Here is a 19,867-nt window from a genome sequence, read left to right on the forward strand (position 1 = left end):
TTCTTTCTCTTTTCTTCAGCAGTGTTTTTACTTTTCTGCTCTTTTCCATTTTATGCATGTTTTTTGTTTTTTACTTTCAGAATTTTTTGCTGTTGTTTTTTTTTCTGCTTTTTTGTGCTCAGCATATTTCTGACTGGTGGTGTTCATGTTGTGTGCGTGTGTGTGTGTGTGTGTGTGTGTGTGTGTGTGTGTATGTGTGTGTGCTGCAGCTCTATCAGAGCAGCAGGTGTAGGGCAGAGTGTGATCTTACCACGCGTTTGCTAACAGAAGCTGAAGTGGAGCAGGTACTTTCCCTCAGCACCGTCCTCAGGAAACTCCTGGGCTTGTGTGTGTGTGTTTTTGTGTGTGTGTTTTTGTGTGTGTGTGTGTGCACATGGATTGTGCATGTGAGGTCAGGTCACCTTGCATGTCCTCCTGGTTGACCTGGTGCTGCTGGGTTTGCTGCATGGGTGTTGCAGGACGCTGGAGTTGGTTTAGGACCTGACCCATATCAACATTTTATAATGCTGGTAAATATGTGAATAAGGAGATGCTTGTGTTAAAGTACTGATTTCAAAACTACTTAAAGTATAAAAGTAATATAAGGGGAAAAATAACATAAAGGACAAAAGCTTAGGCCAAACCACAGGAGCCTATAGTGCACCCCCCCCGCTAATTGAAAATGAATGTATTTTAGTACAATGTAAACCTATTAAAAAGCTTAGTGAAGACGTTTGGAGTTCTCTCGTCGGCTAAGTTCTTGCTGGAGTGTGATGGGGGGCGTGACGTGTGCTGGTGTGATGGATCATGTATAAACCAATAGGGAGTCGGAATCGTATATTTTTATACTTCTCGTCCAATAACAATCAGATTCACTCTGAATCTGGATGGAGAGTTTTATCTGGATAGGGTTCTTTGAACAATGAGAAGCCGTAATGAATCAGAAAATTAATCGCCAGATTAGTCGACCACCAAAATATTAATTATTTGCATCCCTATTGGTTACTAGGTGTGAATGGTTAAATAACCAGATTCAATAAGCACCAAAGCCTTGCAAACTTCAGACACATGTATGCAGCAGTTTTAATATCTGGACCTATTGCTGACTGCTACAGCCAATGAGAGAGCGCTAAGTTGCAACCAATAGCAATAACAGCATATGATCAATAATAGTTAGCTGTCTGACAGCTTGACCAAAATTCGGCTGTTCCAGCCCAATCTTCTTGCGATCTAGCAGAATAAAAACAGTTTAAAAAATGATTTCTTGCGGAAAATAAAAACAAATCCTGTGATATTAGCACAGGGAAAAATAACTGTTGGAATTGTTGAGACACTGGAGATAGAAAGACAGTTTAGATTAGAAAAATGTAAAGATGAAAATGGGTGGGGATGTTTATTCACTGAAGCACATGAGAATGGACGGGGCTACACATTACTACATCATACTGCAACCAGCCAGCAGAGGGAATAGACCTATAGTGGCTTCAGTTCAAACTTAAAGATGTATATATGGGTCAGGCTCTGGTGTGTGGTGAGTAAGTGTGTGTGGTGTTGGTGGTGGTGGTGGTGGCGTTGGTGTTCTTGGTGTTGGTGGTGGTAGTGTGTATTATGTACGCTGGTGTTGATGCTGATGTGAGCTGTGCATGTTTTGATGGAGTGTATGTACAGCAGGGGTGTTGAGTCTCCTGTTCTGCTTGGTTTTAGGTTTTTCCAGACTAATATATCACACACTGCGGGTACCATACACCACACAACCTCCTCCCACTGTTGGGTTACCTATAGCTACTGTTGCTCGACTTACATTTAAAGCGTTATTAATATATACAGTACCAATCAAAGGTTTGGACACACCTTTAATTTAGTGCTTTTTTTTCAATCAAGTCATCCAAACTTTGAAGAAAAATGTCTGAAATGGCTTTTAGTTAACAGCTGTGCTGAATTTAATTTAATTTATTGCCTTTTAATGTGTTTGAGAGCATTGGTTGTAAAGTTGTGAAGAGGTAGAGTTGGTATACAGTGAATAGCTCTATTTAATTAATGTTTTAAACCATAAAGGGGAGTAAAGGGGTGAAATCCTCCCCCTAAGAATTGGGACAACTCTTCAAGCACCCGATACGACATCAGCAGCGCTAAAGTTCAGTAACCTAGCTGCTGGTTAACTAGATAACTTTGGGGTTTCATTGTATGTCTTCAGAAAGGGAGGAGATTGAACAGAAATGAATTATTATTGTCCAATCATTAATTCCTCTGTGATGGGAGCTGAAATTTTGAAAGCTTTGATTAGCTTTTAAGCTATTAAACTGTGGTAATATAGTGCTAATCTTGACTTTTAACAAGGGAAATTCTTACATTTGTGGCTTTATTTGGTGGCTTGTGCTGTCGTCATCTTACCAGTCATTCTCATACCCCTCAGTTTGAAGTGTGGATCTGAAAAATCTCTGTATGAAAAGCTAACAAGCCTTATTCCTTCCCCCTACCCCTCAAGATGTCCCCTCACACCTGTACCCCTTGGTGTGCACATGCAAAACAGAGGGGTAGGGGTAAGAGGTAGGGCCAAGGAGTGAAATGGGATTGGGCCTTAGTAAAAAAAAAATACTTTAAGAAATTAAAGTCATTAAAGTATCGTCAAGTTCAGTCGCAAAGACCATCGAAAACAATATGATAAAACTGGCTCTCATCAGCTCCACCACAGAAAAGGAAGAGCAAGAGTTACCAGCCTTAAAATCTGCAAGTTTAACAGCACCCGAGACAAGAGAATAAGATATTTTTTTATTTGTTTAACACTTTTAAGTCACTAAATGATTCCTTATGTGTTCCTTCATAGTCTGGATGACTTGTAGGAAATGACAATGTAGGAAAAAAATAAAAATAATAAACCTCCTACCTCAGTGTATAATATCCCAATACCTACATTTAGAGTGTGATTAATATAGAGTGGGGTTTTTACCAGTGGTTTGTAAAGCTTATTCAATCTGGCAACAGTTGCTATGAAAGAACCCATTTGGGGGGGGGGGGGGGTCTGGAGAGGGAAATAGTCTGTTTGTGTAAACTAATGCTGTGTGTGTGTCTGTGTTTATAGGTCTGGGAAAAAGGTTCTGACTGTATTACAGTGCACGCCATTGGAGTACTCACTGCTATCATGAGCAATTCACCTTCTGCTAAGGTACACACGAACACAAACACACACACACACACACACATACGCCACTGCTACTCTGGAGCAGTGTGTAAGGGTCTGGTTGATCCCTCTCCCCTGTGGGTCATCAGTAATGTGCTGCTGTCAGAATGTCTCTGAAGGCTGTATAAACACTCGGAGTGGAAGTGAGGGAGGCTTATCTCCTCTTATCTTCACAGCTGTATGACCAGGTGGTACCAGGAGGTGCTTACTTCAGAACAGGTTGATTTAAGATCAGATAGCGGCTGTTACCAGTCAGTTTATATACCCTGTATTTCCAACATTGAACATTAAATTGAGTTGTTTCTCAGTCTTAAACTAAAGGGTTTACTATGATGTCGGTCCATCCTTTACAGGGCTCTCAAGTTTAGAAGTTTGGTGGGAGTGAGATTGGTGTTGGTGGGTGGTGGATGCACGCTGTTCTTCTTCAGTTGTTCAAGGGGGGGATGCGAGCAGTTCTTCAGTTGTTAAATGGGGGTGGCGGGGCGGGGGGGGGGGGGTTCAGAACCCTCGAATCGGAGAGTTTTTGTGCCTGACACTGACACCGGCTGAAACTCCACCCTCTTTGACTAGGTCTGCCTACCAACAGAGCAATCTATATTCTGATTGGCTCAATGAGAGTACATTATAATATACAGCCGATGGATTGGCAAGCGTGAGAAATACCATGTGTGGCGTGTGAGCGTGTGAACTCGCTGAGGTGCATGTGTCACACGCTCAAAGCGTGAGATTTGAGAACACTGTATAACAGGAAAACCCATTCCATGAAGCTCTCTACTTTTTACTGTTCTTGGAATTTACTGAGCTCCAGAGAGTGACCCATTCATTCACTATCGTTTGTCGGCATGCCTAGATGCTTGGTTTATATACCTGTGGCCATGGAAGTGATTGGAGCACCAAAGTCCAATTATTTGGATGAATATTTTTGGCAATATAGTGTAGGTTAAAGAAGCAAGCTTTTTTTGAGCTAAATATATATGCTGTATAGGGCTAGGATAGTAGCAGAGTAGGGCTCATTTACCAGTTAAACTGTGTAACTGTACCAGGTAAACTATGATTTATTTTGCACTATTGAGGTACATCCGTGATTAGTATAGCTCTACTGAGGTACATTTGTGATTAGTATAGCTCTACTGAGATAATTTTTTTATTAGTAGAGGACTGCTGGGGTAAATTTGTGAATTAGTATAGCACTACTGATTTTTTATTTATTTATTTGAATACCACTACTGTGTATTCTCAGTATACTCATTCCGAATTACACGGATAAACAACACTAATTTTTGTGGCTTTGCAAATGTGTTGATAATTTTTGTATGCTGTGTGTGTGTGTGTTTGTAATTTTTGTATGCTGCATGTGTGTGTGTGTGTGTAGGAGGTGTTTAAGGAGCGGATTGGTTACTCGCAGCTGTTTGATGTGCTGAAGAGTCAGGGTCAGCCCACCAAGAGACTCCTGCAGGAGCTGATGAACATGGTGAGGGTTATACTGTAACTTAATGATCACATTAACACTACATTATACTATTACTTTTACACCTCTTTCTCTCTCTCTTTTTCTCTCTCTTTCCTCTCTCTCTCTCTCCTCAGGCAGTAGAGGACGATCACGCTCAGTCTCCTCAGTGTGGGATCAGTAATGATCAGCCGTTGCTGCTGCTGCTGCAGTGGCTGCCGGAGCTGTCCTCCCGCTCTCTGCAGCAGCTGGTCTCCCAGTGGCTGGCGGCCGTGTGCCGGGTCAGCCTGTCCAGCCGCACCGTGGCGGTGGAGGCCGGCATGGTGCGCCACCTTCTGGACGCGCTGTCGGAGCCGCCGGATCGCCTGGACCGCCAGTGTGCGGACGCCCTGCTCGGCCTGCTGCAGGACCTGGGCTCTCTGTCCCTGCGGCCCGCGGAGTTAAAGAGCCTGCTCAAACTTCTAAGAATGGAGCCCGGGGCCCCACCGCACCCCTACACCGCCCGCACCATCCGGGTGCTGTCTGCCATGGCCGCCAGAGGGGTGAGATAGCTCTGTATATTTACAGTATATCAACAAGAAAAAAGATCAAACCAAACTTAATGTTTTAGGTCTCAGTAAGTCCACCACATCCTCTCTCACCTTGGTCTAATCATCTGCAGCTCATGTGCTGCTCTTGATTCTAATTTTAGACATGTTAAAGAATCAATCAGTACTAAATAAGAAAGAGTGTGTGAAATGGCTAATCAATATCAATAGTATCTTTTAGTTCCTGTCGTATATTCCTGTCATGCTGGTCACTGTTATTATAATAATTTAATCAAAAAAAATTTCCCAGCCTAAATTTGGTTTTGTCCAGAGGACTAAATATGTATCGGATGTCCTATTGTTTTTACATACCTTTTTGGTGTATTTTGTCGTTTTTGTCTGTGTGGAGCAGCCGTACCGCGGGGAAAGAGGCAGCAGTGCCCTGCAGTATTTCGATCTCACGCCCCCCATGGCGGGCATCATGGTGCCCTCCATACAGCGCTGGCCGGGCAGTGGCTTTGCCTTCCATGCCTGGCTGTGCCTCAACACCGAGTTCCCGCCTCCACAGCAACAGCACCACTCAGAGTCCCGCGTCACAGCCCCCGACAGCATGCTCCGCATGGCCAAGGGTCCACGCCGCAAACAGCTGTACAGGTAAATAATTATTATTTTTTTAAAGATTATTTATAATTTTCCACATTTTGTCATGTTATACCCACAAACTTACATGTAATTTATTGGGAGTTTAGGGGATTTTAGGGGCAAGACATATAGGACAGTACAATAGCTTCCCTTTCAAATAGTATAAAAAAGAAATAAATAGTTTGGGAATAATAAACTATGTGTGTGTGTGTGTGTGTGTCTTTTTGTTGTGGTGTGGTGTGTGTGTGTGCAGCTTCTTCACTGCGAGTGGAACGGGCTTCGAGGCGTTCTTCACCCCTGAGGGAGTGCTGGTTGTGGCCGTCTGCACCAAAAAAGAGTACATGGCTGTCTCCCTGCCTGAAACCCCCCTCAACGACTGTGCCTGGGTCAGTGTAGTACACCAACATTAAAATACATGCTCTATATAGTTCATCATTTACATATGAGTGATAGAGGGTTAGGGTGAGAAAAAATATTGATATCGCAATATATTGTATAGTTTTCATTTGCAATACATTATCGATGCATGACATCATATATGGATATTTTTCCTAAGACTCACCCCCTCAATCTGACTTCACTGCTTCATTACTCCACATGGTGGCGCTGATCAAATAAATACTGTAAACCTGTGGTGAGGATGTTAAATTCTGTAAAACTAACACCAATAAATATACTGCTGGTTTTTGATTATTTAGGAGTATTTTGTCCTCTTCAGTAACATGCTGTGAAGTACACTACCAGTCAAAAGTTTATTGAACGCACCTTCTCATTAAATGTTTTATTCATAACAACTCTACCTCTTCACAACTTTACAACTGATGCCCTCAAACTTCAAGACATTCAAGTAATTACCTCTTGACAAGTTCAGCTGTTAACTGAAAGCTGCTCCAGTTGACTCTATCTCAAAAAGCTGACTGAAAAAAATGCAGAACATTTTTAAATAATAAAAAACACTGAATTTAAGGTGTGTCCAAACTATTGACTGGTACTGCAGAGTAGATAATTGTCTGGCAATATATTGTGTATTGCAGAATCACAGTATTGTGATATTGTTATTATGGGATGTCCCAGTTTGATTATATTTTAATTTGGTCAGGTTTAAATTCTTTGTTTTTAGCCAATCTTTGTTGTTCTAGCATTTGATTCTGGTTTAGCATTTGCCTTGTAGAACTGTGATTGAAATGGTAGTTAACAGTACTTAGATTAGATTTGTATTGAACAAAACACAGCTTTGAGGTACTCTGGATCAGTATCAGATGGTACTCTGCATTAAGTTACTCTGTTTGGATTGGTGTAGAAGGATACTCAGCATTAGTGTACTTTAGTTGGATTGGTATTATATAATTTTAGTATTTATATCAGAATTCAAATCAAATTGGTATTGAAAAGATACAGATTGGTTTGGCATTGGACAATACTCAGCATTACTTTACTCTGATTAATTTGGCATTAAACAATAATCAGCATTACTGTACTCTGATTGGTTTGGTGCCAGATGATACTCAGCATTACTGTACTCTGATTAGTTTGGTGTCACATGATGCTCAGCATCACTGTACTCTGATTGGTTTGGTGTCAGATGATACTCAGCAATACTGTACTCTGATTGGTTTGGTGTCAGATGATACTCAGCATCACTGTACTCTGATTGGTTTGGTGTCAGATGATACTCAGCAATACTGTACTCTGATTGGTTTGGTGTCAGATGATACTCAGCATCACTGTACTCTGATTGGTTTGGTGTCAGATGATACTCAGCATTACTGTACTCTGATTGGTTTGGTGTCAGATGATACTCAGCATCACTGTACTCTGATTGGTTTGGTGTCAGATGATACTCAGCAATACTGTACTCTGATTGGTTTGGTGTCAGATGATACTCAGCATCACTGTACTCTGATTGGTTTGGTGTCAGATGATACTCAGCATCACTGTACTCTGATTGGTTTGGTGTCAGATGATACTCAGCAATACTGTACTCTGATTGGTTTGGTGTCAGATGATACTCAGCATCACTGTACTCTGATTGGTTTGGTGTCAGATGATACTCAGCATTACTGTACTCTGATTGGTTTGGTGTCAGATGATACTCAGCATTACTTTACTCTGATTGGTTTGGTGTCAGATGATACTCAGCATCACTGTACTCTGATTGGTTTGGTGTCAGATGATACTCAGCATCACTGTACTCTGATTGGTTTGGTGTCAGATGATACTCAGCATTACTGTACTCTGATTGGTTTGGTGTCAGATGATACTCAGCATTACTTTACTCTGATTGGTTTGGTGTCAGATGATACTCAGCATCACTGTACTCTGATTGGTTTGGTGTCAGACGATACTCAGCATTACTGTACTCTGATTGGATTGGGATCAGATAATACTCAGTGTTTGGATTAAATCAGTATTCAATGGTACTAGGTGATTACTGGGCATTAATTTGATTAATTAATTTGGCATTAGACAATACTCAGCATTACTGTACTGTGCTGTACTGATTGGTTTGGCATTGGACAATGTGGATCTGGGGGCAAAACTAACTCTCTCTTTCTTTTTCTTGTTTTCTCTCTAGCACTCTGTAGCTATAGTGCACATCCCGGGCCGCAGGCCGTTTGGACAGAATCTGGTGACTATCTATGTGGACGGGGCCCAGTGTAAGATGGCACAGCTGCGTTTCCCCTCCCTCAACGAGGTAAGGAGGAGTTTCAGTGGAGGGAATATTGGACCGGAACCTCTTTTCAGTGGAGGAACCTTTACAGAAGTGGTTAAGCGAGGTTCTATAACACTTTCTCCCTTTCTTTCAGCCTTTTACCTCCTGCTGCATTGGTTCGGCAGGTCACCGGACCACCACCACCACCACTACCCCCTCCCCCACACTGCCCCCGCCACTGCACTCCCCTGACCTGACCTTCTCTATGGCAGCCGGACCCCCAATGCTCACCCGCTCACAGTCCTTCCCAGCATCCTTTGCGGCGGGGGTGTGGGGGTCTGGCAGAGAGGTCCCAGTGCACACCATCCCCGCGGGGCTGCAGGACACAGAGTGGGGTTCTCCCTCGTCACTGGATGGCCTGCTGGCCACCGCATTCATCTGCCACGAGGCACTGCAGCCTGCGCAGACCCGTGCACTCTACATGGCAGGTGAGACTATTCAAAGTAGTCCACACATCCTGAAGTAGTAAATTGTGCTGTAAGACAGCTAATAGCACATGAGGTCACCTAAGGTCACCATGCGTAGTTTCGAGTAGGGATGCACCGAATTTTTAGTTTATTAAGAATATTAGGCAAAAATAGCAGCACATAAGCAATTTCTGTGTTTAGCCGAATAGGTGAAAAGACTAAATAATTTATACTGAACAGCATTCACTTAAGACATATAGCAGTGTTTCCTCTAACATTAGGACTGTTTTGCAGTGGCAGCATGCCCAAACTCTATGACAGCAACAGCTCTGCTAAAGTAAATCTGTGATTAGAATGGCACTGCTGGGGGAAACTGCATGATTAGACTAGCGGTACACTGCAAAAAATCCATTGGCAGAGTATATGTAAATTTGACGTATATGCTTATATTAAGAAAAAGTAATCTGCCAGTGTGGTAAACAACTTTTTCTTAGTAAGATTAATTTAAATAAACAATCACAAAATCTAAAGATGAGTGAAAATGTAAATCAAGCAAATATTACAGATTTGTTTTGGGACAAAAGAATCAGAATTTGACTGGTGACTTTTTGTGCTTATTTTGATTCAAATGGCTTAAAATAAGGTTAAAATTCTAAGTGAGACTGATTTAAGATCATTATTGCCTTGAAATTAGATAATTTCACTTGCTAAGATTTAGTTTTTTTGCAGTGTATTGAGGTACATTTATGACTAAAATTGCACTGCTGGTGTAAATGTATGACTAAAGTTATACTGTTTACTAAAATGTATGACTAGAATAATACTGCTGAAGAACGTGTATGATTAGAATAGCACTGCTGAGGAATGTTTATGATTAGGATTACACTGCTAAGGAATGTTTATGATTAAAATGGCACTGCTGAGGAACATTTATGATTAGGATAGCACTGCTGAGGAACATTTATGATAAGAATAGCACGGCTGAGGAACATTTATGATTAGGATAGCACTGCTGAGAAAAATGTTTGTGAAAAGCATGCTGTTATACAGGCTGAGAGCTGTTGTCTTTTCCTGGCACAGGTCCAAACAACGTCTCGCTGTTTAAATCGGATGGAGAGCTGTCGGAGCTGTGCAATAAACTGCTGCTGTACTACACCCCTCAGGTAGAACCGGACCCGCCCACCAAGCACCACAGGAGGGCCTCACACCAGCAGCTTTATGGTGCAGTTCCCCAGACAGGGATTAATTAAGCCTAAACATGAACTACACAGCATTTTGAACTGTGATTTCACATTGTAAGGAAAATACAGTCATCTAGGCTTAATCTCTGTCTGAGAAACCGACCCTATAACAATAACTGTGACACTCCTAAGCACACAGTCTGTAGCTTGTAATGACTGTTTCAGTTATGTGGTTTTTTTTTTTTTTTGTTTGTTTCAGGCTTTTAAAAACCAAATCTGTCTGGATCTGTCTCCCAACCACCTGTACAACGGCAGACTGACTGGCCACAGAGTCGTCAACTGGGATGTCAAGGTTTGCACCGGTCCTTCTGCTTTACACCCGCACTCACAAAACAGCAGCACATCACGTTCACAAGTATCATAACCATCATTCAGTTAACCCTTACAGCAGGGGGGTCCAAACTACGGCCCGCGGGCCATTTGTGGCCCGTTTCCTTTTTTGGAGCGGCCCGCGAGGTATTTTAGAAATAGAATGAAAGTTGGCCCGCTGTTAAGCAGGTTTTTATAATGTGAGATTCAAAGTTTGAACGCTAGGTGTCAGAAATGGGCCAAAGAGTCTAAAAGCGGAGAGGGTGCGCATTTCTAGCACAGAAAAACACACCAAAGAGTCTAAAAGCGCAGAAAGTGCGCATTTCTAGCGCAGGAAAACGGGGTAAAAGAGTCTAAAAGCGGAGAGGGTGCGCATTTCTAGCGCAGAAAAACGGCCAAAGAGTCTAAAAGCGGAGAGGGTGCGCATTTCTAGCGCAGAAAAACGGCCAAAGAGTCTAAAAGTGGAGAGGGTGCGCATTTCTAGCTCAGAAAAACACACCAAAGAGTCTAAAAGCGCAGAAAGTGCGCATTTCTAGCGCAGGAAAACGGGGTAAAAGAGTCTAAAAGTGGAGAGGGTGCGCATTTCTAGCTCAGAAAAACACACCAAAGAGTCTAAAAGTGGAGAGGGTGCGCATTTCTAGCGCAGGAAAACGGGGTAAAAGAGTCTAAAAGCGGAGAGGGTGCGCATTTCTAGCTCAGAAAAACACACCAAAGAGTCTAAAAGCGGAGAGGGTGCACATTTCTAGCGCAGAAAAACGGACCAAAGAGTCTAAAAGTTGCCATAATTAAGGAGTTTAATATTGAGAGACACTGTCAAATATAAAGATAGTAAGTCAAGTAAAATGGTGTGTAAATGAAATAATCAGGAAAATGTATTATTTAAAGTGGTATATTTCATTATTTGTTTTATTACATTACCTAACATTTACTTCATTACCCTACCTAAGTATAAATGTTAGTTGTCTATACTTAACTGGAGTACCTATTTTTCCAGACACTTGTTACTCATACTCCTTACATTTATACACAATTATCAAATTTATCTTTATATTTTTTACATTTAAAAATAGCCTTGTTACTTATTTTTCATTTTAGCTTGTTTTTATTAAAACTTATTATCGTTCAACAAAATCCGAACCAGATAAATCTCTTCATCGGGATAAAGTTAACTTGCTTTTGGTTGGATGAGAAATATGAACATAAGTATTTTCCCCCTTACAGATTTCTCTTGTTTTTGCATTTTTTTGTCATAAATACATTTTTAAGATAGTCATACAAAAAAAAACGTTAGTAACCCTTAGTGGCCCTTAGTAATTGCCTCCCCCATGAATAAAAATTTCACAAAGCAGCTAAAAGACCTCAAAAAGCCACACATTATGCCCTGATCTGAAGAAATTCCAAAACAGATGATCATCTATCAGCCTGGAAAAGGTCATTCTGTACAAGGTCATTTCTATGGCTTTGGGACTCCAGTGGACCACATTTATTCACAAAAGGAGAAAACATGGAACACTGGTGAACCTTCCCAGGAGTGACCGGCCGACCGAAATTATTGAAAAAAGGGCATGGACAACTCATCCAGGAGATTACAAAAGAACCCAGAACAACATTTAAAGAACTGCAGGTCCCCATAAGTATTCTTTTAACTTTTGTGACAAAAATGTAACTTTTTAGAAGCTGTGTGCCGCATTACATATGGGTTTAAAAAAAAACACCATCATGTTTAACAGCAGAATCCCTACATTTTGTAACATTAGAGGCCTATGTTCATTGGCTGTATACCACTAGAGTATGTGGACAGTCTTTTCATATTTTTTCATGCTTATTTAGACCAGTGTTACAACTGTTACTGTGTGTGTGCAGGATGTTCTGAACTCTGTGGGTGGGATAGGGGCACTGCTCCCCCTTCTAGAGCAGGTGTGTGGGGTGGAGCAGAGTGAAGCTGGAGTTCAGGAGACCTCAGACCTGTTGGGACCTGAGCTCACCTCCTCCAGAGGAGCCACCGGCATGCTGCTGCCACTGGGCAAGTCGTCTGGTCAGTACATACATATAGACTTCTTCTGTTACATACATTACTTTTACTGTACTTTTACTTACATTACTGTTACATACTGTACTGTTCTATACATTACTGAAGTCACTTCTCTCTCTTTCTCTTTCTCTCTCTCTCTGTCTCTCTCAGAGAGTCGTTTAGAGAGGAACAGTGTGGCTGCTTTCCTGCTGATGGTCAGGAACATGCTGAGGAACCATCCAGTCAATCAGGAGAGTCTCCTTCACTGCCACGGACCTGCCATCATGGGAGCCATGCTCTGCAAGGTACACAAACACACACACACACACACACACACACACACACACACACACACACACAGTCAGTCAGTCACAACACAACAGAAGTCTGAGTTTCATGTGGCCTTCAGATTAGCTCAAGAACAGTATTCCAGTATTCCATGGCCAAGTAGCTCCTTCCAAGCCTTAGATCACCAAACACAATGCAGATGTCGGATGCAGTGGAATAAAGACTGGAATTTAAAGCAGTGGGGATTTGTTCTCTCGAGTGACAAATCACACTTCTCTGTCTGATAATCAGATTGATGAGTCCGGGTTTGTTGGTTGCCAGGAGAACAGTACTTGTCTGACTGTATTGAGGCAAGTGTAAAGTTTGATGGTGGGAGGTGGTATGGTGTTGTTTTTTCAGAAGTTGGGCTAGACCCCTTAGTTCCAGTAAAAAATAACTGTTTAATGCTGTTTTTGATTTTGGACAACTTCATGCTCCCAACTTTACAGGAACAGTTTTTGTATGGCCCCTTCCTTTTCCAACATAACTGCACACCAGTGTACAGTGGAGATTGCGAGCCAGGCCTTCTTGTCTAACATCAGTGTCTGACCTCACAAATGTGCTTCTGGGAGAATGGTCAAAAACTCCCATAAACACACTCCTAAACCCTGTGGAAAGACTTCCTAGACAAATGGAAGCCGTTATAGCTGTAAATAAAGGCCAATATATACTTCTGCGTTGAACCTACACCATAGGCCAGGGGTATTTAATTAGTATTAGTATTTAATTCAGTATGGTCCAGTTAGAGAAAATTTCGACAGGCTAAGGTCCGGACCGATTTTTAACTTGTGTTATGATTCAGTGTTATATCCTATAAGGTAGTTTGAACTATGATTGAAAAAATATATAATTATAATAATAATAAAAAATGCCTCTCTGGCCAGAATTTGTTTACATTCGTCACCTGTCTCCCTCTCTCGCGCTCGGTGTGTCTTTAGTTTCTGCCCGTTCTCGTTTTTCTGCTCATTCTTGGGCTCCCTATCTCCTTATAAAGGCGGGTTTTCACGGCCGCGTCCCAATTCAATAGCCGGAGCAGCGGGACCACGACCCTGACAACACGTGTTTGATCCCGCGTGAGGAGCGGTGTGTTCATTTATTTATTTCCTTACCACGTCTGCACAGATCTGATTGGCAGAGGAGAGCGTATAGTGATTGGTCTCTAAGTTTACTGCGCCGCAAAGCACGTATACAATTAAATCCTTCTCAATTTGTGGGTTTGGGTCCGCATTGGACAATGTTTGGGCTGGGCCCGGACCGCGGTCCGCCTATTAGTGACCTCTGCCATAGCCTATGCGTATCCAGCAAAAGTGTGAAGGCAAGAATGTGTGGACGGGAACGTGAGGCCTGGTGAACCAATCACAGCTGCGACTATTCACGTAACGCAATGCATACATACATTTCCAGGGAGGTGTGTGTCGAGCTATGGTGCAGGCTATGCCGTAGGCTACGGCAAAGGTTCGACGCAGAAGTATAAATTGGCCTTAATGTATGCTACTGTTACATTCATTATTGTTACGTACAAAACTCTCTCTCTCTCACTCTTTCTCAGGTGCCCAGCTCTAGGATGGATATGAGTGTGTTGATGGCGTGCCAGCTGTTGTTGGAGCAGGTGGGCAGTGAGGGGAACAGTGCATTACTGTCTCAGCTCTATCAGCACCTGCTCTTCGACTTCCGCATCTGGAGCCACTGCCACTTTGCCGTCTGCCTCGGTAAAACACAACGTTCCCAGTCCCTGATTCCTCCCTGCTCACAGAAACCCTCACTATTCTCCAGTTCCTTTACCTAAATCACAGAAATTCACACAGCAAAGGTTGTTTTTCTGCAGTTCTGAGTCATATGTTTCTGTCTGTGTGTGTGTGTGTGTGTGTGTGTGTAGGGCATGTACAGTATCTGTCCTCAGTGTTGAAGGAGGGTAAGCTGAGAACGCGCAGAAAGTACGGGGTTCAGTACATCCTGGACTCCATTCGCTCACACTACAGGTGAGAACAGCAGCAATAGCATCCATTTCTGACACACATGTGCAAATGCACATACACAGCAGAAATACTGACAATAGAATAAGACTCACTATGTGCAATCAGATCCTCACAGTACTGCTCCAAAATCTAGTAATAAATCTTCTCTGGACAGTAGAAGAAACAGTGAATGAGCAGGTGTTCCATTACTTTTGGCCATGTGGTGTATTAGGTTTAATATTTGTGGTCTGTGTCAGACGTAATAATGTTAAACTACAATAATGATTTTTTGTTTTAGTGTTTTGTCAACTCTGTAAAGCATGCAGTTAATCTGGAAACTTTAAAGTGGCCTTAAAAGTTTCATAATTGAAACAAACACCATCAATCTAGATATACACTAACATGCCAAAAGTCATGAGACAGCAGCTTGTCTCTGAATAACGCTGGAATGACCTCTGGGGTATGTATGTTTGGGTCTCTGTTGAATGTGGATGTGATTTCTACCAGAGTCTCTTATTTGTTTGCATGGACAATTGTAGCCAGACACCACCGGTCAACATCATAACCATCCACTGCACTGCAGTATCCACTGACGTATTCCCGCTACACAAGTAATGTTAAATAATCACGCATCTCTGTGTGTGTGTGTATGTGTGTGTGTGTGTGTGTGTGTGAGCAGTGTGGAGAGGGACGGCAGTGCTCTGTCGGATGAGAAGCAGACGGTGCAGATGTCTCTCTTTACTCTACTGAAGGATTTCCTGCTGAAATCTCCCACTAATGAGGAGCTACACAGTGTGCTGGCTTACACTGCTGTAGTGACCGACCAGATACAGGTACTGAACACCGGTCTTTCTGAATGTATGCCTGTCTGTCTGCCTGTTTATCTTCATGTCTATCTTTCTGCCTTATGCGTGTCTTTCTGCCTGTTTGTCTTTCTGTCTATCTGCCTGACTGTCTTTCTGTCTGTCTGTCTGACAAACTGTCTGCCTGTTTGCCAACCTACCTGCCTGCCTGTCTGACTTACTGTGCCTACCTGCCAGCCTGAATGCCTGTCTGTCTGACTTAGTGTGCCTGCCTTTCTGCCTGTCTGTCTGTCTGTCTGCCTGTTTGTCTTCCTGTCTCTCTTTCTGCCTTATGCCTGTCTTTCTGTCTGTTTGTCTTTATGTCTGTTTGCCTGATCATTCGTTTGTCTGTCTGCTTGACTGTCTGTCTGTCGGTCTGTCTACCTGTTTGTTTTCCCGTCTCTCTGTCTGCTTGCATGCCTGTGTGTCTGCCCTTATCTCCTCCTCTTTGTCTGTCTGACAATTTATCTGCCTGTTTGCCAACCTATCTTCTTGTCTGTCTGTCTGTCTTCCTGTTTGTTTTCCTGTCTCTCTTTCTGCCTTATGCCAATCTTTCTTCTGCCTTTTCGTCTTTGTGTCTGTCTGCCTGACCATCTGTCTTTCTGTCTGTTTTCCTGTATCTTTGTCTGCCTGTATGCTTGCCCGCCTGTGTGTCTAACTGCTTGTTTTCTGACAATATGTCTGTCTGCCTGTGTGTTTGTCTTTCTTGCATGTACCATGCATCTATTCAGCCTATAGCCATTTAGCTCCACTCATTTACTTTGAAGGAAGTGAGGCTTCTTAGTGTTTAATCTTAGCATATGATATTCTATACCGGCTGCACGGTTTAGCTGAGTACACTACAATAAGAGAATAAAGGTGATACTCGTGTCTGAAACACAAGCCAAATCAGTTGCTCACCTTTATTAAGGCTCCAGTCCCGCCTCCAGAAGATGAAAACAGTGATGATTTGCCAATAATTTGTGATCAGATAACCAATGATGTATATAAGGATATACAGTGCCCTCCATAATTATTGGCACCCCTGGTTAAGATGTGTTCTTTAGCTTCTCATAAATTGAGTTTTGTTCAAAATAATATAGGACCACGATGGAAAAAAAGAGTAAAATACAACCTTTAACTCAAGTGAATTTATTCAGTAGGAAAAAAATCCCACATTAAGAAATAATTATTTAACATCAAATCATGTGTGCCACAATTATTAGCACCCCTGATGTTAATACTTTGTACAACCCCCTTTTGCCAACAAAACAGCACCTAATCTTCTCCTGTAATGTTTCACAAGATGGGAGAATACAGAAAGAGGGATCTTTGACCATTCCTCTTTGCACATTCTCTCTAAATCATCCAACGACCTGGGTCCTCTCCTCTGCACTCTCCTCTTCAGCTCACCCCACAGGTTTTCAATGGGGTTGAGGTCTGGGGACTGAGATGGCCATGGGAGGAGCTTGATTCTGTGTGCGGTGAACCATTTCTGTGTAGATTTGGCCACATGTTTAGGGTCATTATCTTGCTGAAAGACCCAGTGACGACCCATCTTCAGCTTTCGGGCAGAAGCCACCAGATTTTGTTTTAAAATGTCCTGGTATTTTAGAGCATTCACGATGCCATGCACCCTAACAAGGTTCCCAGGGCCTTTAGAAGAGAAACAGGCCCACAGCATCACTGATCCCCTGCCGTATTTCACAGTGGGCATGAGGTGCTTTTCTGCATACTCAGCTCTTGTGTTACGCCAGACCCACTTAGAGCATTTGTTGCCAAAAAGCTCTATCTTTGTTTCATCTGACCGAAGCACACGGTCCCAGTTGAAGTCATAGTACCGCTTAGCAAACTCCAAACGTTTGCGTTTATGATTGTGAGTGAGAAATGGTTTCTTCCGTGCATGCCTCCCAAACAGCTTGTTGGCATGTAGATAGCGCCTGATGGTTGTTTTGGAGACTTTGTGACCCCAAGAAGCTACCATTTGTTGCAATTCTGTAACAGTGAGCTTTGGAGAACTTTTTATTTCTCTTATCATCCTCCTCACTGTGCGTGGTGGCAAAATAAACTTGCGTCCTCGTCCAGGCTTGTTTACCACTGTTCCAGTTGTTTTAAACTTCTTAATAATTCCTCTGACAGTAGATATGGACAGGTGTAGGCGAGTAGCAATTTTCTTGTAGCCATTGCCTGACTTGTGAAGGTCAACACACATCTGCCTCACTTGAATGGTATGTTCCTTTGTCTTTCCCATGTTGAAGATAAATGGCCTCTGTGTCACGTCATATTTATACCCCAGGGAAACAGGAAGTTGTGAATTACTAATTAAATGTTCCTACATACTCTGATCAACTTCGTAAACTACTGTAGAAGTGACAGAAATACTTTTATTAAATTTATTTCCTAAGAATTGTTAGGGGTGCCAATAATTGTGGAACAGGTGATTTTATGAAGAATAATTATTTCTTAGTCAGGGATTTTATTTCCCCCTTAAAATTTACTTGAGTTAAAGGTTGGACTTTACCTTTTTTCCCATCGTGGTCCTATATTATTTTGAACAAAACTCAATTTATGAGAAGCTAAAGAACACATCTTAACCAGGGGTGCCAATAATTATGGAGGGCACTGTATAAGTAAATAAAAGTTTAAATAAAGTAAAATGATTATAATTCTGCTCCTGCAGGCTCTCAGTGTTCTGGAGGTGGTATACACTGTACTGAGGAGTTACCCCCATGCTCTGACGGTGCTGGTGGAGTGGGGGGCGGAGCAACTGTACTGCCTGCTGCTCAAACCCAGCTTCGGAGACGAGGCCCGAGAGAAAGTGTTCAGAGTGAGCAGAACCATATATTAATAAACTTCATTCTGGATAATAATGTTATTAAAGCTTATTTGAGTTTTGTACAGATCTGAGAATCTCCCTCTGTTCTGGTTCAGATTCTGTATAAAGTTCTGAAGAGTCAGCAGGTTCCAGAGCGGAACAAGCAGCGGGTGAAGCTCAGAGAGTCCAGCTACCTGGGCCTCGTCTGTTTCCTGGAGGAAATCCCCGTCACCATGACGATCATCCGCTGCCTGAGCGAGCAGGTGCTGGCCACAGGTAAAAGAGGGCGGAGCTAATTTGCAGTACTGCATTTTTTATTACTTTTTTATTACCATTATTACCTTGTTTGTCCTTATTGCCACCTTATTTATTCTGAAAATCTTTACTCTAACTGTGATTGGTCCTGATAATTTTCTTATATGTTTTAAAACTCCTCCCTCTCCTCCTTGTAGCTAACATTTCTTCTAATCAATGTGTTTTTCTGTAATAAACCCCCTCCTCTAGATTTCGATTGCCACCTTGCTTGTTTTTTTAGACTCCTCCTTCTAGCTAAGATTTGTTCTAATGACTGTTTTATGTGGTCTGAGACTCCTCCCCTTATGTGTGATTCGTCCTAATTGCCACCCCATTTGTTCTGAAAGTTCACTTCTCCCCCTAACTGAGATTGCTCTTAATTTTCACCATGTTTGTTCTAAAACTCCTTGTGATTGGCCCTGATTACTTTGTTATATGTTCTGAGACTCCTCCCCCTAACAGAGACTGGTTTTAATCACTGTGTAATGTGTTGTAAAACTCTTGCTCTTCGCTGTGATTGGTTGTAATTACCGCCTTATTTGTAATGAAACTCCCTACCCTAACTGAAGTTGGTCCTGATCACTGTTGCATGGGATGTAAGGCTATGTTCACATTACCAGGCTAAAGTGATCCGAATTTTCACTCAATGTAGCTCAGATCTGATTTTTTACATGACTGTGTGAATGTGCCAAATCTGTTTTTTTTCAGATTTTAGTCATTTATGCATCTTTTTGCTTTCACGCATGCGCTACATTATTCTCTTGTACCCACACATCTCTTAGTGCAAAAACAGCAAAAGCAAACCTGCCTGGCCTTTTTTTACCTCGTCTACCTGCGTATGTACTTCAGACCAGCTGTTTACTCTCAATTCCAGCAAAAGATGCTCCACATATGAGCTGCTAAAGCATTAATTTCTCTTTATAAAGCTACAAGTTGTCTCTTAAATATGACGTTTTTTGTTGTTGGTTTGTTGTTGACGTTTTTTTGTGTTGACGTCAATACACGTATCAATGTGCGCATGTGAAGTATTTCAGGAACAGATTTGTTTACATTACACACAGATACAGATCACTTACAATTGTGAATGTGAACCGTCGGGATATCTAAATCCGATCTGAGCAAAAAATCTGATTTGAGCAATGTGGCTTGTAATGTGAATGTAGTCTTAGATTCCTTCCCTTAGCTGTGATTGATCTTGTTT

At 42.1% G+C, this 19,867-nt stretch overlaps 1 protein-coding gene across 4 annotated transcripts in view; it reads left to right on the top strand.

The window, feature by feature from the left end:
• nbeal2 (neurobeachin-like 2) overlaps nt 1-19,867 on the top strand; it is a 115,367-nt gene that overhangs the window by 53,927 nt on the left and 41,573 nt on the right. For 3 of the 4 annotated variants that reach the window (XM_049480199.1, XM_049480200.1, XM_049480201.1), the window contains exons 10-26: nt 210-284; nt 3,059-3,142; nt 4,530-4,628; nt 4,742-5,146; nt 5,544-5,785; nt 6,027-6,159; nt 8,349-8,468; nt 8,581-8,914; nt 9,974-10,056; nt 10,334-10,426; nt 12,307-12,478; nt 12,626-12,759; nt 14,331-14,490; nt 14,658-14,760; nt 15,416-15,569; nt 18,238-18,384; nt 18,489-18,648. In XM_049480199.1, coding sequence (XP_049336156.1) covers nt 210-284; nt 3,059-3,142; nt 4,530-4,628; nt 4,742-5,146; nt 5,544-5,785; nt 6,027-6,159; nt 8,349-8,468; nt 8,581-8,914; nt 9,974-10,056; nt 10,334-10,426; nt 12,307-12,478; nt 12,626-12,759; nt 14,331-14,490; nt 14,658-14,760; nt 15,416-15,569; nt 18,238-18,384; nt 18,489-18,648 — 2,698 coding nt within the window. The remainder of the gene's footprint in view (nt 1-209; nt 285-3,058; nt 3,143-4,529; nt 4,629-4,741; nt 5,147-5,543; nt 5,786-6,026; nt 6,160-8,348; nt 8,469-8,580; nt 8,915-9,973; nt 10,057-10,333; nt 10,427-12,306; nt 12,479-12,625; nt 12,760-14,330; nt 14,491-14,657; nt 14,761-15,415; nt 15,570-18,237; nt 18,385-18,488; nt 18,649-19,867) is intronic. The other variant, XM_049480202.1, reaches the window with a different exon arrangement.

Source organism: Astyanax mexicanus, chromosome 6 (assembly GCF_023375975.1).
Source record: "Astyanax mexicanus isolate ESR-SI-001 chromosome 6, AstMex3_surface, whole genome shotgun sequence".
Classification (NCBI taxonomy): Eukaryota; Metazoa; Chordata; class Actinopteri; order Characiformes; family Acestrorhamphidae; genus Astyanax; species Astyanax mexicanus.